Below are 17,276 nucleotides of genomic sequence, written 5' to 3'. Positions count from 1 at the left end.
AACCATTGTGCCAAATGCTTGAGATTGTTAAGAAGAATCCATTTTTCATCACATGTAACAATATAATGTAGAAATAGTTTGCCTTTATGTAGTGACAGCAAAGAAAGGTAAGCTTCAAGATGATTTCTCTTCCAACGCTCATTTAATTCATGTGGAATCCATCTATTAATATACAGCTTCTTTACCTTTCCTATTTGTTTCAAATGGCCCAATATTGTTGGAATAGTAACATCAAACCTTGCTGCTAGTTCACAGGTAGGTTGAGATGGATTCACTTCCACTACAACTTTCAGCTCATCATTATCCACCTTGATCTCAGGTTGCCCATGTGTCTCATTTTCAAGATTAACATCACCAGGATAGAACTTCTCAAACCACTGACATACTGTGCATTCATTAGCCATATTCTTCCCAGACACTTCATTGATATTTCAAGCTGTTTGTGCTCCATTGGTTCCACAATGAAACTCATATTTGAAAATAACATGAATTTTTGACTTACCTATGGTTTTACAAAAACTACTCTAAAAAAAATTTGAAAGATAATCACAAGCCAAACTGTGTGTTTGAAAGACTAAGGATGTACCTTTACAATAAAAATAAAACAAGAAGTGTCAAAGTGAAATGTCAGTTTTATCAGCTGTCAAACTTAGTACTTAAGGAAATCAGACATTTCATACTTAATAGCATAGTAATATTTGTTATTAAATTATAACCACATGCATGTCTAGTGTTTATTTTATGATTTGGTTGCTAAATTTCCTTCGAAACTTGAATCAGTTTCTCCCATCTGTGATTTTGAGATTGTGCCATTGCCAAACTGCTGATGATTAAGCTATTCATCTCTGGAGTAAAAGAAAATAGGTAGAAAGGAATGGAAGAGGGGTTGGATAAACATAAGACCACATAAAGTGACCAAAGTTGGAGGTCTAAGACCCCCAAAAGAGGAGAGAGAAGGCCAAGGGGAAGGAAACGCTCTGGGCTTTAGTATCCCATATTTCTGTATATGTGAAATTTTCTTTCATGCTGGTGATACTAGGTATGGAATGTGGAAGGGTGAGAAGAGTGATCAACCTCTCTCAAATTAAGGAATGGGAAAACTGTGCCTGAAATCCTAAAATACATATATTTCTTTAATCAGAAAATATTTGTTGAGTACTTACTATATATAAGGAAGTAGTAGGAGCTGTAAGTAATGGACAAAAGGAAAGATAAGTTCTTTGATTTCTGAGAACTCCTATTTTAGTTGAGGGCAAGTACAAATATTTGCAGTTCATAGCATTACATCATAAACATCACATGACTGTGTGGGAAGAAATAATAAGAATTTAGAAAAAGAAAATACTTTCAGCTTCTTGAAATTTGAAATGGACGAGTAGAGGGCATTCTAGTCAGGAGAGAGAATGGTTAGAGTTAAGTCTGGACGGTTTACCCATCAGTTGTAGAAAAGAAATACTGTTGACTTACTTTGATATTGGAAAAATATATATTTAACAAACTTGTTTAAAATGTCTAGGACCTGAACCCAGACCCAATCTTAGAGGAGAGTCAAGGACATTTAGAGTGTTTTTGGATCCAAACCAGTATCAACAAGATATGACCAATACCATACAAAATGGAGCAGAAGATGTGTATGATACTTTCAATATAATAATGCGGAGAAAACCAAAGGAAAATAACTTCAAGGTAATTTGGGGGCTATGTAATTAAAAGTACTATGTGGTGACTTAAGTAACTTTTAAAACATAAATACATAGATGTTGGGTAAGAAAAAGATTTGTTAAAAAAAGTCACTGCTTTTATTTTGATTCTGAATAATCTTCTTAGATTCTTCACATATAAATTAAATAAAAATTTAAGGAAATTCATTTGCTAAATCCTTTTTGTCTTTTGGGGACTTAAAAAACTTAAATAAATCCAGGTGTTATTCTAAAGGTCAGCCTCCTTCTTTCCTTTTTGTATATTAGGTACTCAGGTTATGCCCTAGTATAAGGTGAAGAAAACTTGTTTACTTATTTATTGGGACTCCTTTGTTAAAAGTAAATGTACTTTCATTTCACTTTAAGTGTACAGTTGTGAAATCTCAAGGCTCTGAATCACTGTGTGATCTAATATATTTATACTTTACTCATAAGTGGAAAAGGGAGATTTACGGACTATAGAGTTCTACTTTTATAATAACTGTGAGGAGAACAGTTTTAGTAAAGGACAGTTTTCTAAAACTATTATTTGAGACTATATTATAAAACTTAAACATTGAGCAATTCTAGCATTTGATAACATCTAGTTTTTGCAGGAAGAATGCCAGAATGCCTTCTTTTCTCTGTCCTCCAAAGTGCAAGTCTTCTTACACATTCCTATCACTGTATTACCTTTTTCCCCCCATCCTTGTAATGTACAAAAGAAAACTCTTCAAAAGAACTTGTTCTTCATCTCCCCCTGTTGTTGAACACAAAAACAAAGGAGATACCCTTGATTTCTTTTGTCTCACACTCTACATCCTGTGCATCAATAAGTCTAATTAGGTCACCACTTCCACTGATGCCATGTCCAAGACACCTCACATCCCTGCTTCCATTCTTGTCTGCTCCTCCCCTTACACTATCTCCAAATAACTTCAATATTCTTTAATGGTTTCCCATCACATTAGAAAGTTCTTATCATAATCTAAGAGGCCATGCCATTATCTGTCATCTGGCTACCTCTCTAGCATCATTTTCTAAGATATTTATTTTCTCTATGCCAGCCACATTGACCTTTTTGCTATTCTTTAATAAGCCAAAACATTGCAGGTGGTGTTCCTTCTACCTAGACATGGTATTTAAATACTCCCAAGTATTTAAATGGTTCATTCCCTCACCTGACATGGGCAACTCATTTTAAACGTCACCTCGTATGAGAAGCTTTCCCTGGCAACTTTACCTAAAGTAGCCTCTTCCCTCATCATTCTCTACCCTACTATCTTTATATCTTTATCGAGCTACTAGCTATATGATTATGTATTTGTTATTTATCTGAATTCCTTATTGGAATGCAAGTCTATGAGGACAGGGTCTTTGTTTTGTCTGTCATCATAACCCTAACACTTAGAACTGTGCCTGGTATATAATATGGCCTTAATAAATATTTACTCAGGGAATGAAGATGGGGAAGTCTCCAAGAGTTTCCAAGTTTTACAGTACCTAAGACTATCTCACATTTGGTCAGTTTTCAGCCAATAAATCTCAGTCACTTCACTAAAAACTAAAAAGAAAAAAATTCCTTTCTTATGTTCATTTACTTGAGCATTTTATTTAGTGCCTACTGTGTGGCTAATATTTTGCTAAGACGAAGCTTATAAAGATGAACCAGTCACAGTTTATATCTTTAGGGAGCTTAGACTACTAATAAGGGAAATTAGAAATAGAAACAAATGACTACCATGAACTGGTTAGAAGGTGCCAAAAGCCATAGGATGCAGGTAACAGTGTCATGGTAGTTGAAAGGGGGCAATCAGGCTCTAATCTAGGAAAGAGATGGAATGATTAACCTGCCTGTGTTTGGGAAAGGAAGAATGATCTTTTGGTATTATTGGTGTTTCATTATGTACCTGGGCAGTAGTCCTCTTGTATTGCCCTGTCTTGTCCAGTTTGTACAGCCCATCCTAATCTGGATACTTTATTTTCTGCCTGGACAGTTGCAATAGCCTCCTCTTTCTCTACCCTAGTCTCCTCATAGTCAGCCAGCTGTTTTTCATACATTTCCTCCTACTTTATAATACTTACCATTTTATTCTGCTTCTCAAAAACATTTCTGTGACTTTCCATTCATGATGAAATAAATCAAAACTCCTTTACAGATCCTTTCCTGGAGCCAAATTAAACTGCCACTTTCCTCCATGAAACCTTTCCTAAAGATAAAAGTCTCCCCTGCATTCATCTCATCTACTGAGAGCTGTGTTATCATTGTATTTTGTAATATTCTTCACTGTTTGCCACATTCTGCTGCTTTGTATCATGGTTAAGTACTTATTTTATCTTCCTACTAGAATTACAATTTCCTTAAAGGGTGGAGCCTTCATCTTATTCATCATTGTTAAGTGAACATACTCATTTATCTACCCATCCATTCACACATTCCTTATTTAAACTATTCTAGACACCTGTTCTTATAGAAATTTTAGTGGGGATTAAACAAATGATAAATACGTAACCAAGTTTGAACAAGAGAATTTCAGGCAATGATAAGTACAAGAATATAAAACAAGTCATTGTGATTAAGGATATAATTAACATAATATCCTATTATTGCATGATTAAAAATGGTTAGTTGTGTTATTTTATTCTTTGAAATTAATAGCCTAGCCTCCTAATTTCTGTGAAGGATAGATTACTTTGTTTTTGTTTGTTTGTTTGTTTGTTTTTGATTTTTTTTATTTTAGCATATTATGAGGGTACAAGTGTTGTTGCCCATGCCTCCCTTCCCCCTCGAGTAAGAGCTTCAAGTGTGTCCATGCCCCAAATGTTGCACGTTGTACTTGTTGTGGTTATATATACCCATCCCCTCCACCACCCTCCCGACACCCGATAAATGTTACTCCTATATGTCCATTTAGGTGTTGAAGGTCACTTTGCCAAAATGACTTTTGGGAAGTCTAAGAATTTGCCTTGGCTTTTCGATAATTACTTTTGACCATGTATGTGTTAACTACTATAATGACTTTTTATTATAGTCCTGATTCTTTATTCTGAAATTTTATTTGACATTTCCTTCATCTTTATCATTTTGTTCACTTTTTAAATTTTTTCTCACAATACTAACTTTATTATTTCTAAACTGTGATATATTTCATAGTCGAGGTATACATTAATGTGCTTCTGGTCGTGTGTGATTTTAGCATTGAAAAGCTATGGATTATAAAGAGGGAAAAACTCCAGGAATTTCTAAGAGGAAGCATTTTCTTTAAGGGTTTGTTCTATAATATTTTATTGCTCTTGATGAGAGTCTGATATTCATCCTACTCAATAGGAGTCAGGTGGTAAATGTCATTCTGTCTAAATGAACTCTTAAAGGATAAACTGTTCTTACTAAGTTTGGTCTTTTGTTTAACTCAGTGTATGGTATCAGCTGAAAATATAGCTGTTGATTCAGTCTAGCCAAGCACCTGTCAGCAGAAAATAGCTTCTTGCCCTGAAACACTCAGGAATTCTGGATTAGTGCAGCCAGCTTTGCGTTCCAGTGAAGTGCAAATGTTTGAGATGTCTTATTGACACAATGCTTTTCTGTCCTTTCACTACAGGCTGTGCTGGAGACTATTCGGAACCTGATGAATACTGATTGTGTGGTACCTGACTGGCTGCATGATATCATTTTAGGTTATGGGGACCCAAGCAGTGCACATTATTCAAAAATGCCCAATCAGATTGCTACCCTTGATTTCAATGATACGTTTCTCTCTATTGAGCATTTAAAATCCAGCTTTCCTGGTCATAATGTTAAAGTAACTGTGGATGACCCAGCTCTACAGATACCCCCTTTCAGGTAAAGTCAGAACCGAGTTTACTCCTTTCAAGCATTCTGTAGTCCATCAGAGTTAGGCCATCAGGACTGTTAGCGAAAGTGAGTTTTGAGTATTATATGTGGATTTTGTTTTGGTACTCCCTACCTTTGCTGTATAATCACTGGGATAAGTTTGTTATTTTTGAATCTAAGACCACAATAAAAGTAGCTTCATACCTTCTAAGAGATCAGTAAATACTTATTATCTGAAGAGAACTATATAAATATATTTATAGAATTTGACTGAAGAAATACCTATGCATAGTCTGGCATATTTCCTAAGTAATACAGCAATGTGATGTTGAACTGTCTTTTGTTTTTAGAAACAAAATTTTTTTTTCTTTTAACCTTGCTTGTTTTCACAAATTTTAAATATTCACAATATATATTTAAATGAAGTAAGCTTTTAAAATTTGAGTGGAAATAGAACAAAGTAGCTGAAGCAATCGATTGCTGTTTCCTGAATTCCTTCCTATGGATTAGAGGTAAAACAATCAGTATACCTATGGATGATAGCCCAGGACTTGCTTTTGTTGCTGGAAATTAGAACACACAAGGCCAGGTGCAATGGCTCACACCTGTAGTCCTAGCACTCTGGGAGACCAAGACAGGAGAATTGCTTGAGCTCAGGAGTTGGAGACCAGCCTAAGCAAGAGCAAGACCCCATCTCTCCTAAAAATAGAAAAAATTAGCTGAGTGTGGTGGTGTGTGCCTCTCTCCCAGCTACTCAGGAGGCTGAGGCCAGGAGGGTTGCTTGAGCCCAGGAGATTGGGATTGCTGTGAGCTAGGCTGACACCATGGCACTCTAGCTTGGGCAACAGAACAAGACTGTCTCAAAAAAACCAAAAACATATCCTTTATAACATTTAAACCCAGGCTTCCTCCATATTTTCCTAATACTATTATGGCAAAATCATTTTTCTAATTCCTTCATTTTGGAATCTTAGTATTAGTTTTGAATATTTTTACTCCCATATCTCATAGATTCTGCCTTAAGTATAGTTTTTCATGTGCCATTCCTACTGCTGCCACCTCTCTGGGCCATCACCAGTCTTAATAAAGACTGACAATGCCTTTCCTCGCCCTTTTTCCTCACTTGAATCCACTACACACCCTGTTATTAGAGCCACTTACTCCCTAGCTAAAAAGCTGATTGCTCCTGTTGCTTACCAGTGTGAGGGCTCACCTCTTAGCCTCTTATATTCTTAGCATTTTTTGGTATTATATATCCTTTTATAATGTGAAGGAAGACTGGAAAAAGTACACATAGAGAATTAATATTTTGTTTAATTTTAGGGAGTTCATTGGTTTCCCTCAAGTATCTATGGGGAGTCACCTAACTCCAGACTAAGAATCTTTGCCTTAAAGCTTGATATTCCAGAGACGTCATAACAGGGTTTCTATTGTGCTCCACACTCAAGCAATATTAGGCTGCTTGTACTTGGTCTCTGCTATTGCTTCTTTTTTCCAGTAATGTCTTTTCTTCCCATCTTTGAATGTCTGACTTCTTTAAGACTCATCTTAGATGCCACCTGTCTCATGAAGTCTTTTCTGATTAAATGAAGGACCATGAGTAAAGCACTTTACAATGCATGTGACATAAGTATTTAATGTTTCTTTAAATTCTCCCTTAATTGAATGGCTTTTTCCAATCAGAACACCCTTAACACCCATTTTAAGTGCTTATAAATTTGCTTTTTTCAGAGTTTATGTGTAGATAGGGAGTTCCTTTAGGCCAGAAATAATTTCTTACTCATCTGGTTATCCTGCATTCAGTGTCGTGCACAAGATAGTTAGTAAATCCTGTGTGAAAATTAACAAAAGTTTTGGTCTTGTAGGATAACGTTTCCAGTAAGAAGTGGAAAAGGGAAGAAAAGAAAAGATGCAGATGGAGAAGATGAAGGCACTGATGAGGCAAAAACTTTAATTGTTGAACCTCATGTTATTCCTAATAGGGGTCCTTATCCTTATAATCAACCCAAACGGTAATTTCACTACCTATCCTAATCATAATAATAAATAATAGTTGCCATTTCAAATGGGTTAGTAATGCTTTTAGATTTTGGATTATGTTAAAACCCCAAGAAACTTCTGTTTCTTGAACCCTCTTTTCTTCTATTCTGTCATATCGTAGGCCATTCTATACTCATGGTATTTCAAAAAGAAACAGTTTTAGGTGCTATGAGAAATAAATTTTAGAGTGCTATCCTAATTTAAGCATAGAGTTCTTACTTCATGTCTCCAGGTTATGCATAGCAGTAACCCTCATGCATGTGGGCCATAACTAGTAAAGTGGCCTTATATTTGGTGTTAGATTGGAAAGTAGAACTCTAGCACTCCAAATAAGGTCTGGGATGGGCTAGCTAAGTGTATTGAAAACTAACTGTAGTCTTTCTACAAGATTCTTTCAGTTTTACCTGTCATTGTGGCAGATAGAAGTGACGGGAGTCATTCAAAAGAGATTGAGGCTGGACATGGTGGCTCATACCTATAATGCTAGCACTCTGGGAAGCTGAGGCAGGAAGATCACTTGAGGTCAGGAGTTCGAGACCAGCCTGAGCAAGAGCGAGATCCCCGTATTTACTAAAAATAGAAAAAATTAGCTGGGCAACTAAAAAAAATAGCCAGGCATGGTGGTGCATGCCTGTAATAGTCCCAGCTACTTGGGAGGCTAAGGCAGGAGGATTGCTTGAGCCTAGGAGTTTGAGGTTGCTGTGAGCTAGGCTGATGCCATAGCACTCTAGCAGCCCCCAGCAAAACAAAAAGAAAAAAAGATTGAGAGAACAGGGGCAAACATAGGGCAGATGTTTAGACCTCTGGTCGATGTTGTCTGAATTGGTACTAAATCTCATTAACTATTTTTAACCACTTTTTTTTTTTTTACCCTTTTATTTGCAGTAATACGATTCAGTTCACTCATACACAGATAGAGGCTATCCGTGCTGGAATGCAGCCTGGGCTGACTATGGTAAGATAATTACTGTTACACATGTTCTTACAGGGATTAAGACTAGAAGTAAGCAACAGATTTTAGAGTGTGTTCTATTTGAAGCACAAAAACCTAGCTGAATTTAAGTACTTATAGATAATTGTAGCATCTTATGCATATGGAGATCTTGCTGCTCATTTCAATATTCATAAATAAAGTTTTATTGGGACATGACTATACCCATTTGTTTTTTTGGTTTTGTTTTTATTTTCCTAATTTTTAAAAGCTTTATTTTGTATTTCCTGTGGCTAATTTTGTGCTACAACAGCAGAGGTAAGTATTTGTAACAGAGATTGTATGGCCTGCAAAGCCTACAATGTGTACTCTCTGGCTCTTTGCAGAAAAAGTCTGCTGACAGCTGATTTAGAAGTGTGTTTAATTTTGAAGTAATTGGAGATTCTCCTGTTACCTTCCTGTTACTGATTTCTGGTCTAAGTCCATTATGGTCAGAGAATATACTGTGTATGATTTTAATTTTTTGTTTTTTTTTCTTTTTTAGTTTGTTGAGATTTGTTTTATGGCCTAGGATATGATCTATTCTGGTAGAACACAAGACGAAGAAGATAGTCCCTTATGTTTACCATTTATCTTTCATTCTAAATCTTCCAAGTTTTCTCTGGTACCATTTCCTTTCTGTCTGAAGAACTTTTTTTTTTTTTTTTAATCACTTTTTAGAACAGTTCTGTAAGCAGTGAGTTATCTTTGTTTTCCCTTAATGTGAGAATAGCTCAAATTCACCTTCATTCTTGAAACATATTTTCCCTGGACAAAGAATTCTGGGTTGATAATTTTTTTTTCCTTTCAGCACTTTTGAAATGTTATTCTACTTTCTTCTGCATCCATGTTTTCTGATGAGAAGTCCACAGTCATTTGAAACATCCTTTCAATATTTGTGATATATTAGTTTCTCTGATTGCTGTAAAGATTTTTTTCTTTGTCTTTAGTTTTCAGCCATTTAATTGTGGTGTATCTGGGCTTAGATTTTTTTTGTGGTTATTCTATTGGGGTTTCAGTGAGCTCAGATCTGAAGATTTATGTCTTTTGCCATATTGGGGAAATTTTCAGCCATTATTTTTCAAATATTTTTATCTATCCTGTACTCTTTGAGTCTCCTTCTTGGAATTTACTGATGTGAATGTTAGACCTTTTGGAGTTCTCCCATAAATTCATGAGTCTCTTTATTTTTTTCAATCTTTTTTCCTGTTGTTAGGGGTGGGAAATTACTGATCTGTCTTCAGGTTCACTGATTCTTCCTCTATCCTGTCCATTCTGTTATTGAGCTCATAAAGTGAATTTTTTAATTTGTTATTTTATTTTTCAGTTGTAGACGTTCTACTTTTTAACAATGTGATAACTTAGTAGTTTGCTATGTGTTTATCTTATTTTTAGGTTGTGGGCCCACCTGGTACAGGAAAAACTGATGTGGCAGTCCAAATCATATCCAACATCTACCACAATTTCCCAGAGCAGAGGACTCTAATTGTTACTCATTCCAATCAGGTAAATGACTGTGTGTGTGTTTGTATGTATATACGATAACAATTATGAGGATTTAAGGGAACCGTAAATATGAATATTTCATAAGTAAAAAGGAATGACTTCTAAATTGCTTTCATCAGAATAGTTTGTGATAAATAAGTGCTCTGTTCATTGTTGTATAGAGAACATTACACTTTTTAGCCTAAGATTTGAATAATGCACTTTACCTTTCCACCCTCTGGTCCTCTAAATGTAATTTACCTACACATTCACTGCTTCTTACTGTCCTTCTTCAACTGCAAAAAATTTTTCAGTTCTCTGCAACCCGTGGAAATGGTGTTGAATGAGATGAAACTCAGTATGGTTGCTGATTATTTTAGGAATTCTTACAAGTTGGGGGGGGGAATAGCATCTGAGCCAATACCTTTCTCTTTTCATTAATTAGAAGCACAGATTTAATGGGTAGATGGTTTTCAGTTATTCATTTGGCCAAGTATACATAGATGTCAATATCAGAAAACAATAAAAATACTATCTTTTCAAAATTATCAGTGAACTAACATGAGACCTATTTCCTTCTGTGTTTCAAGTTTGATTCTTATCTGGGTGATGCTCATCTCTTTTATCCTTCTAAATATTAGTTTTTGTTATATATAAAGGTGCCTGCTGATTCTTTGAAACTCACCATCCTCCTTTTTGCTTTATTCTTCAGGCCCTGAACCAGTTGTTTGAGAAAATTATGGCTTTAGACATTGATGAACGCCACTTATTGCGTCTTGGTCATGGAGAAGAAGAGCTGGAGACAGAGAAAGATTTCAGCAGGTGAGCAGATGGGGTGAGTTTTTAAACAGCATACAAAAGAACTTTTAACTTTGTCTTCCTTTCTTTATTAAAGAAACACCAGGAGAAGAGGGCAATGAATATCCAAACTTAATTCTGAAAGGTTCTAGTGTAATATAGCTGGACTATATATATTGACCTACAATTCTGGTTATGATCTCCCTCAGTTTCAATTTTGTGTGATTATGCCATTTTTTTCCTCAAGTATTCGGTTACTTCAATGAAGAGGATTATCTCTTTCATTTTTTAAAAATTGAAGATTGCCATTTGCTTTGTATTTATTGAGGTTATTTTTAATATTGCCAATTCAGAACTGTACAACTTTAAGTGATTCTTTTTTCACATTTCATTCAGACATTTAATTTACATATATTCTGGGTACCAGTTATGAGGCTAATTTATTTAGTGAAATAAAAATTAATAATTAATGATAGTATAAGCTTTAGGATTATAAATATAATTCCTGATACTTATTGCCAGTTTAGCTGGACTTTATGTTTCATATTGCATATTGTTAATTGACTGAAATTTTACAAATCAAATTTCTTCAGCCATTAGTATTTTAATTTTTTTCTTCAAAGTTGCTTTATAATCATTTATGTTTAAATCCATTTTTAAAGTCCAATTTCAGACAATAAGCATAATTAGTAGCTAGACATATTTAATATAGCCTTTGGCTATTAAACATGATCTTTGACTAAATTGATCATAGACATTAAACAAGTTTTAAATTATTATGTTGCATCTATTTTGAGTTACTGTACTATAGAGCTCACCAAATACTTATCTTCTAAAAAAGACATTATGCGGCAGAGGGCAAAGTACAACATGCCATAAGTTATTTGCGGCTCTAGATTCTTAATTTTGGATCAGCCAATGATACTTCTGAATTCTTCCTATAGATATTTCCTCATGTTAAATCTAACTTACAAAGATGGGTTAGACTCTAAAATCTAATAATTCAGAATTCAGTGATTATAAAGGTGATAATGGAATACTTAATATAATTACAATTATATTACAGTAGAATTTATAGTGTTTAAAGAATATTATAATAGAACAGAAGTAGAATTTTTTTTGTTGTTTTAGAGATAGGCTTTCTCTGTTACCCACGCTGGAGTACAGTGGCATGATCATAGCTTAATATAGCCTTGAACTCCTAGGTTCAAGCTATCCTCCTGCCTTAGCCTCCCATGTAGCTAGGACTACAGGCAGGAACCATCACGCTTGCCTAATTTTTTTTTATTTTTTGTAGAAATGAGGTCTCACTATATTGCCCAGGCTGGTCTTCTTAAACTCCTGGGATCAAGCAATCCTCCTGCCTCAGCCTCCTAAAGTGGTAGGATTATAGGCATGAGTCACCACACCTGGGCGAGAAGTAGAATTTTTAAAATGATTTCATATACAACTAATTTCTGGGGGAAAAAAAGACTTTTTGCCATCTTAGTATGTGTATATTCATTCAATGGACATATTCTTTCATTTGTCATAATTAAAAAGAAAAATAATGACTATTGTTTCACAATAAAAGTAATATAACTCCCTGTAAGAAAAAAATTTAGCATCTAGTGAAATCGTGGAGAGGGAATGATCATCCATAATTCCACAACTCCCAAACTTTTTGTTAATCTTTTTCTTTAATCAGGCTATTATTTTTAGTTTTATATATTGCTTTTTAAAAATAATAAACTTTATTTTTTAAGTATAATATACTAATTTAACAGATTGTATATAGAGTTCTGTTGTAGTATACATTGCTTTTTTTAAAATATTTTTTATTATTTTTTATTTTAGCATATTATGGGGGTACATGTGTTAAGGTTACATATATTGCCCATGTCCCCCTCCCCCCTCGAGTAAGAGCTTCAAGCATGTCCATCCCCCAAATTACATTGCTTTTTAAATTTAGCATTATGTCACAAAAATGTTGGCATTATATTGCAAAGTCTTTATAAGCATTTCTAATTTTTTTCTCATCATCAAAGTATTCATTGTAGTTATAGTTTTAAATTATAGGTAAGCAAGATAAAAAAAGGTACCTCCCATAATGTTTATGTCCAAGTTGAAAAATTCTTCAAAATATAGACTATGTCTTACATTTCTTTTTTACTCTTGATCATTTCTTACTGCCTCAGAGGTGAATCTCTGAACCATGAAACAGCTAGGAGCAAGACTTCTTGCTTTGTCAAATCTTTAAGCAAGTGAACAGCAGTGATTAAACCATTTTAGTCTTATTTTAAACATTAAAGGGTTATAGGATGCGCTTTGTTATTATGGAAAGAGTGTGTATAGACTTTGGCATCTCATTCTTGTTCTACTACTTTCTTTCCTAACTATGTATTTTTGGACAAGGCACTCTCCACACTTCAGTTTTCTTACTCATTGAGCATATATTTATGAACCTGCTAGGTTTGGGTGCCAATAGTGTAAAATAGTGCTATTCAGATCAGCCAATCTGTAAACTATATGTTCTTGGTCTGTGATGAGATAAACTAGCACCAGAATTCATTGTACTCTGTCCTACTTTGTGAAAGTCTTGTTATAAAAAAAATAGTAGCTGAATTAAATGGTATATTTAGTGACATAGTTGGTTTTCCCTCACAGACCAGTGATACACTTGCAGATCAGCACTGGTCCACAGGGTACACCTCAAATAGCTTTGGTATAAAGTAACCCAAGAACTATGACTTTTAGTAAAATATAAACTATGTTTTCTGCTGGTTTTTTTTTTTTTTTCTCTTTGGACATTTATATTTTTTATTATTATTTTCTTGAATTTTCCTGATAGTTTCCTTCAAAGTCTCTTCATCACACAGTTTTGCCTTTTTGCCTAATTGAAATTTCTAGGTATGGAAGAGTTAATTATGTCCTGGCTCGAAGAATAGAACTTTTAGAAGAAGTCAAACGATTGCAGAAGAGTCTAGGGGTTCCAGGAGATGCCTCATATACTTGTGAAACTGCAGGCTATTTCTTCTTATATCAGGTAAGATATTAAGGGTTGTTAAATCATACTTTAGTGTAATATGATTCCCAGCTGGAAACTTCGATGGGTTCTTGTGATCCTTCTTGAAAGCTTATTTTTTTTGTTGAGTAGATTAAAATAAGTGGTATTGCCAAAGCTATATTTATAAATGTTAAGTGTTTGTATTTTCTGTTATCTTTAGTTTTCTTTGCTAAATAACTTTGCTTGATGACTCATTCAGTGAAAGGCCAATGTTGCTACTTTTTAAATTTTTTTTGTTCTTTCTATTGACAGAGTTTCCAGTCTCTCTTTTTTTGATTACTGTAGAAATATAAGTAAATATTCTAGCTACCCAGTGGTAACAAAATACAATTAATTTTCATTATGTACATTAATTAACTAATGATGGAAAACATTCTTCTTTCAATTTGCAGAGATAAATTATGTCTTAGAACTAATTTCACAGTGGGACTTTAAGTTAAAAATTCTTTTGACTTCAATTTAAAGGAGTGCTTTCACTTTTGTTGGGGTTAATTTTAGGGGGTATGAAAAACAATGAGAAGTAAAAAGCAAAATAAAGTGAATAAAAATAAACTTAAATAGTAAGTTGGATTACTAATAATCTTATATGGTTGAAGATATAATCAATTAATAAAGATTGTTGTATAACTTTGTTCTAATGCCAGTTATGTATTTTAGTATAAATCATAACATTGAAATTTTAAAATGTATGTGAAAGAATGGGCTTATGTTCATTATAAGTAGATGCACAAACCAGGTGAGTCCATTCAAATTGAGCAGATTTCATGGTTTCTTGTGAAGCAGGGAAGACATGCATCATCTTACAATGCAGTCTACGTTAGATTCGGACTTTTTAGAACTTTGAATAATGGACTAAAGAGCATGTTTAAAATGCATATTTGATACAAAAATCACTTGACTCTAAAACTACTACTAAAAAACTACTTGTAAAAGTAGGAGAAACAATCTGTAAATTGTGTAGGCTTACATAATAAATTTGGGAAAAATTAACTACAGGCTTCACCGTGTAGATCAGCATGTAAGAATCAAATTGGGAAAGGTTTTCAAAAGGTCAACTTCCCCAGCCTTGTTCCCAGAGATTCTCACTCAATAGGGATGGATCAAGGAGTCAACAAAAATGTAGTTCCTCAGATATTCTGCCTAAAGACTATCCTTTGAGAAACACAGAGATGATAACAGAAAAAGATTTGAGAGAATTATAAAAATCGAGGTTAAGTAAGAACTAGCTGGTAGAAGCATAGCATCGTACACAGACATATTTGAGCTATATCACAAGAGTCATGAGGTGTGCTTTCAAATATATACTCAATCAGAAGATCTTTATAAATGTTCTAAAGAGATTGGAAAAATTATAAAGGTCTGGGAGAAGGGTTAACAGGTGCCAAATAGATTAAAAATCTGCTAAAGCTGAACTTACCATATAGAGAGAAACTGAGATAATGAAAAAAAATGAGAAGTTTCTTTGTCCAGAGAGCTTTCTTTTCTTTGCTTTTTTAAAAAAAGCATTGGTAATAAACTATCTTGAATATGCATGGGAAATCTCAAATATCTGGGGCAGAGTCTCTTGGAATGACCTTGAGATTATTTCCAGTTTCTACATTTGTTATTAAAGAGCCATTTTTCTTCAATCACAAAGTTATTTTTATTAAAGAACAATCTATCAGTGACTTGGATGAGGAGTAGTTATATTGGGTCAAAGATTGCTTTGATCCAAAAAAAGATTTCTTTTCCTTTTTTCTTAACCTACCAGATCTTATTTTCACTAGATTTCTTTTTATTTTACCACTTCAAACATAATGATTAGCTGGCAAAGTTAACTTTGAATCCTTTTTCCTACAGGTAATGTCTCGTTGGGAAGAGTATATCAGCAAAGTGAAAAATAAAGGTAGTACATTGCCAGATGTTACGGAAGTCTCCACTTTCTTCCCTTTCCATGAATACTTTGCAAATGCTCCTCAACCCATTTTTAAAGGCAGATCTTATGAAGAAGACATGGAAATTGCTGAAGGATGTTTCAGGCATATTAAGAAAATCTTTACTCAGCTTGAGGTAAGGATTCTTCAGCGTTTTGAACCTTTTTTTTTTTTTAAACAGTTTTTAGTTTAGTTTGTTTTGGTTTTTTTTTTTTTTTTTTTTAGAAGTAAGTGTCGAATTTTCAAATCTTGAATTGGATTGTTACTTTTAAGTAAGATTACTGGAAACATATTAATAGTTTTAATTCAAGAAATAAGTATAAATTAAGGTATGAATTGGATCCCTCTTCTGGCTTTTCTGGTGTAAAGGTCTTAGTATTTAAGAAAGGAATGCTTCCACCAGGAAATTCAGTAATGGATCTTTGCATTGGACTTTGAGACTGCCTCATGGCCATTCTAAGTTCCTCATGCCTCTTGATCAGTAGGCAAAAGGCGAGGTTGCTGTACCAGCTAGGATGATTAATACTGGTTATTAAAGTCAAATAAGAGTCATAGCTGCACAAGGGGAACAGAGACTATGTCTGGAACCCAGGGATCTCCTAGTTTTTGTAGGAGTTTTTGCTGTCTTATAGCAAACATCATTGAAAAACTATAGTCCTGTAAAGGGATCACATTCAGTGTAGATGCCTCAGTAGTAAGAAGATTTAGGATTACTCCAGGTAAAAAGAGCAGGGACTTTGTCTCTTTTGTCTTTGTGTCTTTTAGATATGATTATGTTCCCACTTCCTAGAACAGTATCTTGGTGGTTGGTAGGTACAGAATAATAAATATAAAGTATGACAATAACAAAATTCTAAAACCTGCAAAACAGAATTATGTTTATAATTATACATAGTAAAAAACACAAAGTAAAAGGATAAAAATGTACTTAATTTATAATAGTAGCTGCCTTGGGAGAGGGTGGGGAGAAGGATATATAAAATAACTTACCTGTATCTGTACTGTTTTAATTATTTAAAAAACAAAATAAAAGTGTTAAAAAGGTTTGAAATAAGTATGGATAATGTTTGGATTTGATAAAACTTCATACTGGATACTCTGCTTGGGCCTGTTTGCCCCTCACATCCATCTATTGCCCATTCCCTATTTCCATGGGGGATCCTCTGCCGTGGTTGATGTTCCGGTTGATCCTTGCAGGTTTAATTTCCCAGCCTCCTGTGTCAGCTAACTTCTGGTTGAGTTTAGCCAATGAGAGATTTGGCAGAAGTTGAAGGAGAGAATGCAGGGTATTTCTCCACCAGTTCCCTTTGTCTTGGGTTTCATCTCTTCCATGACTCCAGTTTCTGCTGGACTGGCCAGCAACTTGTTTTGTGTCCCTTGGCTCTAAAACACCACTCCCTCCATTTATCCTTTCTAGCCTAGGAACAGTAATGACTGCCTGCGTCACTAATCTCTGGGTTACTTCACCATTCCCTGGTTGGCTTTTTAGCTCCTCTGTCACCTGTGTAACCAG

The 17,276-nt window shown here is 34.4% G+C and overlaps 1 protein-coding gene across 2 annotated transcripts in view; it reads left to right on the top strand.

Moving 5' to 3' along the window:
- AQR (aquarius intron-binding spliceosomal factor) overlaps window positions 1–17,276 on the top strand; it is a 97,646-nt gene that overhangs the window by 54,718 nt on the left and 25,652 nt on the right. For both annotated transcript variants that reach the window (XM_012766344.3, XM_076004233.1), the window contains 8 exons: window positions 1,517–1,686; window positions 5,279–5,520; window positions 7,377–7,523; window positions 8,437–8,506; window positions 9,917–10,027; window positions 10,719–10,828; window positions 13,694–13,829; window positions 15,690–15,899. In XM_012766344.3, the coding sequence (XP_012621798.1) occupies window positions 1,517–1,686; window positions 5,279–5,520; window positions 7,377–7,523; window positions 8,437–8,506; window positions 9,917–10,027; window positions 10,719–10,828; window positions 13,694–13,829; window positions 15,690–15,899 (1,196 nt within the window). The remainder of the gene's footprint in view (window positions 1–1,516; window positions 1,687–5,278; window positions 5,521–7,376; window positions 7,524–8,436; window positions 8,507–9,916; window positions 10,028–10,718; window positions 10,829–13,693; window positions 13,830–15,689; window positions 15,900–17,276) is intronic.

The sequence above is a fragment of the Microcebus murinus genome, chromosome 6 (assembly GCF_040939455.1).
Source record: "Microcebus murinus isolate Inina chromosome 6, M.murinus_Inina_mat1.0, whole genome shotgun sequence".
NCBI lineage: Eukaryota > Metazoa > Chordata > Mammalia > Primates > Cheirogaleidae > Microcebus > Microcebus murinus.
Note: the sequence above shows the minus strand (reverse complement) of the source record. Positions and strands in the feature narration are given on the sequence as shown.